This window comes from Micropterus salmoides, unplaced genomic scaffold, assembly GCF_014851395.1.
Source record: "Micropterus salmoides isolate LMB-PRFRI ecotype aquatic unplaced genomic scaffold, ASM1485139v1 Ms_hic_scaffold_19, whole genome shotgun sequence".
In the NCBI taxonomy this organism is placed as follows: domain Eukaryota; kingdom Metazoa; phylum Chordata; class Actinopteri; order Centrarchiformes; family Centrarchidae; genus Micropterus; species Micropterus salmoides.
The window spans coordinates 31,593,660-31,602,081 of NW_024041039.1; the positions used below are offsets into that span (position 1 = coordinate 31,593,660).

Consider the following 8,422-nt stretch of genomic DNA (forward strand, 5'->3'; position numbering starts at 1 on the left):
GTGTGCGAGTTAAAATTTTTACGTGGTTGCATTTGATTTTGTGCAAGGTGGTGGTTCGCGCAGTGGGCATGTGCAAGAGATTTGCAAATAAGGGTTAGCATATAGACATGACCGTTAAAGTAGCCCAGCTTATGCTGCCTCCACCACGCCTGCAGGAAATGAAAGCCCAACGTTTCATAGCCTGTCAGACCTCTACATGCACTGCAACTTTTCCTCAGAATGGATGTTTCCAGTGCGGCTTCATTTACAAGGAACAACTCAGTGAAATCATTCAAAACACAAACTACTTGTGTTTGTTCGCCTTTAATTACTTAATGCCACACTAATTACAACCTACTACATCTGTGGTATGATGTTAAACGTGTGTTTTCTTACAGTATAAATGATGTCTGGTTTCCTTTGGTGGCTGTGAGTCTTATCGTCATCACTGACTAGCAGGCCTTGTATACTTTGTCTGCTGTTACACTACACCTCTAGTAGCATAATATAAAGTGTTGGTTTGAATGTATCAGGAGATGTGTAATTCTTGCCAGCAACAGGCTTTTGATTAACTGGGTTAGAGCTGAACAAAGCTTTTCATTCTCACCACACTCATCAAATCAATTACTTCCACTTTAAAGAGAAATTGTTGTTCCTTTGATCCTCTAATCTTTGTAAAGGCCTGATTGGCAAACTGGCAACACTTACCGTATATTAGATATTCCCACATGATTCCCAAATTCACACCAGTTCAGCAGCACAAGCCCTATATTCCAAACCTGTGGCTCATTATTTAAATGCAGGCCTGTGTGTTTGTGCTCCAGCCTGGTCTGCAATGTGTACAACAATATTTTTATACCAAAATACTTTTATTAATACAACATATCATTGCTTTTCTGGGTTAATGTGGTTGGCTTATGTGCGAATAACTGGTTATAGGTAGACAATGTGACCTCATGCCAGAGTAAAGTTTAATATCTGAAAATGTTATACTGATCTCATCAACAACATCAACAGTAAACATCAGGTACTGGAAATATTCCATCAAAATCAAGCCACAACGTGGGCTTCTTTCAACGTGCTCCTGCTGTCATACAGGAATAAATCCACTGGAGATGCACAGAGAACAAGTTCTGCATCCACGGGTCCACAAAACAGATCAGAATATACGGTAACTACACAACAAAGGAGGGTTGTTAGTAAGGAGCCCATCACTGATTATCATCAACTAGCTGTTCAGCTCACAATTCAATGCTCAGATGCTCATACAGCCAGAGATGGGCAAAGATACAGCAATTTATCTCGTTACAAAATCCAAAATACCCCTCAAATAACAGACAGGGCTGTTGAGATACAACCACTACAATTAGTAGCCTATCTAGCTGCCTCAGAACAACTAACTTTTTAAATATTTCTGGTGTTAACCGCCTCCTGTGCGGTTGGAACATTATTCCTGCAGATGAAATCAGTCTCTCAAGCAGAGCTTAAGAGTTTCATGAATCATGGACAAAGTATTTTGAGAATACAAACTGACTCCATTCTAAAGTATCTTGTTACCAATTACATTTGATTTTTTTCAGCCCTGTCAAATACAAATTACAAAATACATGATGGTAATTGAAATATGCAGTTCAAATACAAGTAACAGATATAAGGGAAGCCGGGTATGGTAGTAAAATGGAGAGAGTTATAACGTCATGACATCATTTCAGTATTTACCTACTTCCTCCCCAATCACTCATGGTGGCTGTCAAGGCTGGAAACCAGCACATTCAGAATGGAGAAAAAAATTATTTGGAGGTATGGTAAGGTACATTTTTTGACCAAGACTTTATTTTGTTTAGTATCTATACTATCGCAGATAGTAGAGTACTGGCAGCTTGTGAGTGCCAGTACCAGTACTGCATACCGGTGAGTACTGGTACTCTTCAAGCACTGACTGTGACTCTGATTAAGAATATAAGCACATTGACACACTCACACACACGGTTTTTTTGTTAAACCTAAAGATTTTCTTTAATTAGGTTCGTTGTAGTAGTGTTTAGTTAGTATACTCTTTAGTAAGTTTGTTCTAGTAGACCAATTTACACACACAAACACACATGTTCAAGTCAATCATAGTGTGTTCAAGACAGAGGGAAACATTGTTCTTTTCTTTCAATAGACCTGTTTTGAAACATATCATATGGTGTGGCATCTGTTTGTGCTTCTTATGTCTTATTGTTTCAGCTTACCCCCGCATGTGTTACTACCTACCCTGATACTGGGGTAGGTTGTAGTAAACAAATGCGGGTAATTTGTATTAGAGCCCAGCTGATTTATTGTTGGCCGATATGAGCTATTTGCAGATAAACTATTGAATGAACGGATTGAAAGAATGAACAGAGAGTCAGATCCTTCTCTCATGTCATGAGTGTTGCATAGTTTGTCCACAAGAGGGCGCTCTGCAGCTCTCTGAAAATAACACTGCTGCACCACAAAACAATCAGCTGACCAGTCTACGGAGCATGCAGAAACAATAAGTGAGAGAATGGCTGTGTTACAGATCAGTCGGTCACGTTAAAGACTTAAATAATCACTTCTCCTATCCTGAAAACTTTCCTGACTTGCTAACCCTCCCATTTGTCATTGCCCTCTCCCGGTTTTCTCCTGGGTCACAGCAGCATGTTAAATGTTACAGTAGGTGAGTGGTGGAGGCTATGCTGTTGACAAACGTGATTGTAGATTTATTTCAGAGTGTGGCAGTTCTAGTGAGCAGTCCTCTTATTTCTCCCAAGTTCATCACTTCTGAATATTTTTAACATCACTTACAGCAGCTAACGCTGCCCATTGCTAAAATAGATTCCCACAAAGGCTAATGCCATGTTTATCAGTGGCAGAGCACTAATATTAACAGTTAAAATAAAGTGTTTAACTTATCCTCAATATATCTGCGAGCCTCGTGTCTGTAGTTACACTCAGTGTGTCAGAAACTATTAAACCAGAGGGGACGTGAGCTGAACAAGTCTCTAACACTCATTGTAGACAGTCATGTAGTATTAAATGCATTCAAGAGCAGCGTTTCCTCTGGGTCACTGTATCATGGATGGTGATTCATAAATTCTTGTAGCTTTGGCTAGCGTGCTGGTAAAGGGATAAGCTAATGTGAATATGCTATGTTGAAAAGTCATTCTACTGCATGACAAAAACATACTACCTATGTAGGAGAGCCCTGTTTATCATCATAATATAATAATTGTAATGACATGAGTAACATATGGTATTATTATTATTGGTATACTAGATGTATATTAGTATTTTTTTATTTATAGTTTGTTTGGCAGCTCCACACAACAGACTACGTACTATATATATATATATATATATATATATAAAAAAAATTCTGTGATGTTATAACATAACACATAATCTTAATAATCTTTGATTATGTTGTGTGTTTCTGAAAAGGGAAAAAATAATATCAGTCAATATATCTGCATATTTGGATTTAAAAATCCTCAAATATCGATATTTGCCTTAAAAATCCCTCATCGGTTGGCACTAATTTGTATACAAGTTTGAGAAGTCTAGCTAAAAAAAAAAACCCAGCAAGCTTTTTGTTGCTGAAGCTAAAAGTGTTTCAACCATACGGGGTCTCTCCAGCTCTGCATACATCCACTTGTTACTGGGAGCAACACGATCACCCCTTCTCTGGGGAATGTTTAGAGGAATTCTGGAAACCATATTTTGAGACAGAGCTGGACACCACAAAAATCAAAATCTGGAGTAATTCGAACACCACAGATTTACTAAACTGTGATAGAGAGTAGGGCTGAAACTAATTTCATTATTGATTAATGATGAATATGAATGAATAATTCCACGATTAGTTAAAAGAAGTCAGTCAGTGTTTCCCAAAGCCCAAGATGTTGTCCTCAAATGTCTGGTTTTGTCTACAACCCACTGTCAAAGGGAAAAAGCCAGAAAATACTCACATTTAAATGGAATCAGAGAATTTGGAGATTTTTTCATAAAAAAAAAAAAAAAGATTGATGATTATCAAAATAGTTTGCCTTTAGTATAATAGTTACAACTAATCGATTAATTGACTAATCGTTGCAGCTCACAGTAATAACTTAATGTCACAAGCCTTTCAAAGCTTCCACAGACAAACAGCCTCCTGCTGCAGAGGTAAAAAGGACAGAAATCCATAAGATGTTCAAATTGCTTGTTTTGTCACAATCTCAACACGTTGTCATAAATGATAGATTTCTTGATAAATCATTATCAAACCTGTTGCCCAGTAGACACATTTTCTCAGTCAGCTAATCACAATGAAACGACTGAAAACGAAGGTGTTGTCCACACACTCAGAGGCTACCGTGACAGGCTGGGGACTTTACACGCTTTGCTCTACACACAACAGGGCAGTTGTGATAAGCCTACTGTGTGGAAGGTTCTATGTTCCCACCACAGGTGTGGGCTTCAGTAGGCCTACAGACTCTGATGGGTGTCTGGTAGAAAGCAGACCTGTTTGAGAGCTCGATCCGGAAAGTTTGGGACTCTGCGGGCTGCTGTGAATGTTAAAAAGCAAAACACTATCCAAAGTAAAAATAAAAAACAACGAAAGCAAACGATTGCGAGTCACTCGCAGCCCACAGCTGTTCTAAACCTGTCGGGATGCTCCTACCTTGCAGGTTCTGCACTCGCATGTCGCTGATCTGTCCGATAAATTCCTCCCGCTCGAACCAGTCTTCCCATTCGTGTCCAGCCATTTGGAGTCGCGCGGAGTGTTGCAGAGGTCCTGGGCAGGATTACTCACAAAGCTCCCGGCTGGAGGAGGAGAAGCTGCTGCGGCGGACACGGTCTATTGTCCGGCCATGCAAGCCGGGTGCACAGGCGGAGACAGCGGGAGGTTCAGTCACCGGCCGGACAGCGCTGCTGTTTACTGCGGGGTTCCTGTCGTCACAGCGCAGCGGCGGGAGTTTCGCCGTGAGAACAGCCGTGCAGATGCGCGGAGAGCAGCGGAGGAAGAGGCTGCAGCAGGCTACCTGGTTGGTATTTCCGAGGTGGGATGGAGCTGATCCAGTGCCCGCCCACCTCTCCCTCTCTTTCTGTGACATCATTCCTACTTCCAACTTCCGACTTCCGAGGTAGGCTAAACGGAACGCAGCATTTGCCACCACTTGATTGCAGCAGCATATGGAGGTAACTGGAACAGCACATCAATATCACTAAAATAAAATGAATTAACCTGGAAACATGTATGTACAAGTGCAAATGTAAATAGGGCAGACGATTAGCTGAGATAAACATATAAACAATGACCAAAAATGAGCTTTTCATTTGCTTGTCCTCTAGAGAAACGGGTCCTCCTTCTGTAAAGAGAATGAAGTGTTTGAAAAGAGGGAACAGAAAAACTTTGTCCTAGCTATAAGTTAAATCTCGTGTTCATCAATGAAACATACATTAACATGAATATGTCACATATGGCCTACACATGTTGTAGAATGTGAAAGTCCAGTCATAACCTTGGAACAGGGGTAGACTGAGGCAAAGAAATGACCCTGGAATTTGTGCCCAGACAATGACAACAGCCAATAAGATGCGCTGGGATTGACATGTGACATGATGGGAATTGTCATGGTGTGTTTTTTTTTTTAGTTTTGTTGCCAAGCTTGTCTCTTGTGTTCATTTTCTGCCTCTGTGTCATCATGTGATGTTCATTCGTCATGTTTCTTGTTTTGCCTTGTAGTTTGTCTGCCACAGTTTTTTGTGCTGCTTTTATAGTATCTCAGAAAAGTGAGCACACCCCTCACATTTTTGTAAATATATGTGACAACACTGAAGAAGTGACACTTTGCTACAATGTAAAGTAGTGAGTGTACAGCTTGTTTACAGTGTAAATTTGCTGTCCCCTCAAAATAACACATCACACAGCCATTAATGGCCACCATTATTTTCCAGTACTGCCTTAACTGTCTTGGGCATGGAGTTCAGAGCTTCACAGGTTGCCACTGGAGTCCTCTTCCACTCCTCCATGACGACATCACGGAGCTGGTGGGGTGGTGATGGCGCAATGGGTAAGATGCCTGCCTTTGGTGTGAGAGACCTGGGTTCAATCCCCCACTGTGACCCATCCACCATTGCTGCCGCACACGCTTAACACCATCTGAACCAATTAAGTTTATCTTGGTCTCATCAGACCACAGGACCTGGTTCCAGTAATCCATGTCCTTAGTCTGCTTGTCTTCAGCAAACTGTTTGCAGGCTTTTCTTAGAAGCCTCTTCTAAGATGATGCACGACAGCTATGCAAACCAATTTGATGCAGTGTGCATGTTCTGAGCACTGACAGGCTGACCCCCCACCCCTTCAGCCTCTGCATCAGTGCTGGCAGCACTCTTACGTCTGTTTCCCAAAGACAACCTCTGGATATGACGCAGAGCACGTGCACTCAGCTTCTTTGGCCTGTTCTGAGTGGAACCTGTCCTGTTGAACCGCTGAATGGTCTGGACCACCGTGCTGCAGCTCACTTTCAGGATCTTGGCAGTCTTCTTATAGCCTGGGCCATCTTCATGTAGAGCAACAGTTCTTTTTATCAGATCCTCAGAGAGTTCTTTTCCATGAGGTGCCATGTTAAACTTCCAGTGACCAGTATGAGGGAGTGTGAGCGCGATAACCCCAAATTTAACACAACTGCTCCCCATTCACACCTGAGACCTTGTAACACTAATGAGCCACATGACCCCGGGGAGGGAATATGGCTGATTTGGCTTTGTTCCCCTAATTGTGATCACCTGTGTGTTATTATCCCCGCCCCTCCTGTGTGTATATAGCTGTCTGTCATTCACTCGTTGCTCACTCATTGTTTCTTGTTTCATTTGTGTTTCAGTGGTCATCAGTGTTTTCCTAGTGCCTCTCTTGCTGTGTGGATTTTTGTTACCTGTTGCATATTTGGATTACTTTTTTCTGTTGTGGAGTGCTGTGCTTTACTTGTTGAACTTTAAACCTCCGCAGCACTTTTGAGTTTTCATCTGCTTGTCAAACAACACTCACTGTGGTCCTCATGTGTGTCCAAAACCACTGTTTCTTCATGTAGCTGGATGGGTAAACGTAACAGCCACAAGTGGACCCAGAAGACACATTTTCAGAAGAATTGGCCTCTAAAATGGTCCCAGCTGATTCAAGCTTATTCAAGCTGCCAAGTACCTGGGAGGTTTTGGGATTACCCAGAGACACTTTGTTGGCTGAGGAGCTACTCGCAGCTATTTCGAAGAGAGACCCCAGGCTAGCCCTGGAGGTGGATTTATTTAGGTGGGGTCTTTTTTCGGTTCATTTACAAATAAACAAAGCAAATAAACCAGGCTACGACAAGAGTAGTTACGTCAGTAGTTGAGGTTACACAAAACGTATGGATTGCAAACCAGAAACAAAGTAAGTCGCATGAACCTGATGGCCATTGATCTTAGAAAAATGGAGAGAGGTCCTCAGGAATGTGTTTCAAGTGGCCAAGTTGCTACCAGCCATGTATGCCATGACACTTTATGGGAATATCCGGCAAGACGCCGACAGCGGAAACAGCTGATCAGACATGAGTTACAAGTTTGCTATGTTAGAACTTGTTTAGCAAAAGTGTTTCCATCTCCCATTTAGCGCATTAACTCTTTTTCTACAAAGGCAAAAACCACCTCAAGCAAGCGTAAAAACTTTTTTTACAAAATGTTGCCGTTTCCATCAACCTTTTCTAATGCAATTCTTCAAAATGTGCATAAAACAATGGAAACGCAGCTACTGTTTCAAAACCTATTTTTGGCTTTTATTGGCTGACATGTACCCCAGTAACGATATATCTTCAATGAGTTAAAATCTTCCAATATATCAGCCTGGCCCATTTATCAGATTTGAATGTCTTTCTCGGGTCGTCCACTGACTCCTGGCCAGTGACCTTTGACCTCTTCCCCATGGATGCCGTTGGTGGTATTGGTCTGTCTGTTTCTGCTGTTCATTTAAGGGGAGCACTACACTGGTGAAATGGTACGAACCCCGCAGATGATAAAGAAACAGACAAAACCCACTAATAAAGACCATGAGATGTGGTTGAAAGCTCTAACACAGCAAGTAAGTGGACTTTGAGTAAAAGTCTGGTGATACTATATATTTTTCTTATTGTCAACAAATCCCATGTGTAGACCCAAAGCCTGATATACTCCATTGTTGTCCAGAAACTACTAAAAGCACATCAGTGAGCCTCACTGTTTTATTTCATTTGTGCATAAACAGCAGCTGAACAAGGCTTCAAAGTGAATGTGCAGCTCAATGCGTCTCTTCATGTACTGTAGTCATTAAGTCCAAAGTGAAGCTGTATCTGGTCTCTGTACACTGTCACCACACGGGAAATGAGGATCATATTGTTGAAGTATGTTTATACACTTCAGACAGACAGCCATTTTTCACTTTACAGTG

General features: G+C 41.5%; 1 protein-coding gene across 3 annotated transcripts in view; it reads right to left on the reverse strand.

The window, feature by feature from the left end:
• Positions 1 to 5,114, reverse strand: part of clmna (calmin a) — a 69,803-nt gene extending 64,689 nt beyond the window's left edge. The window contains exon 1 of one of the 3 annotated variants that reach the window (XM_038728017.1): positions 4,649 to 5,114. In XM_038728017.1, the coding sequence (XP_038583945.1) occupies positions 4,649 to 4,733 (85 nt within the window). In that variant the 5' untranslated portion in view covers positions 4,734 to 5,114. The remainder of the gene's footprint in view (positions 1 to 4,648) is intronic. The other 2 variants (XM_038728016.1, XM_038728018.1) reach the window with 2 other exon arrangements.
• Between the last annotated feature and the right edge of the window lie 3,308 nt (positions 5,115 to 8,422).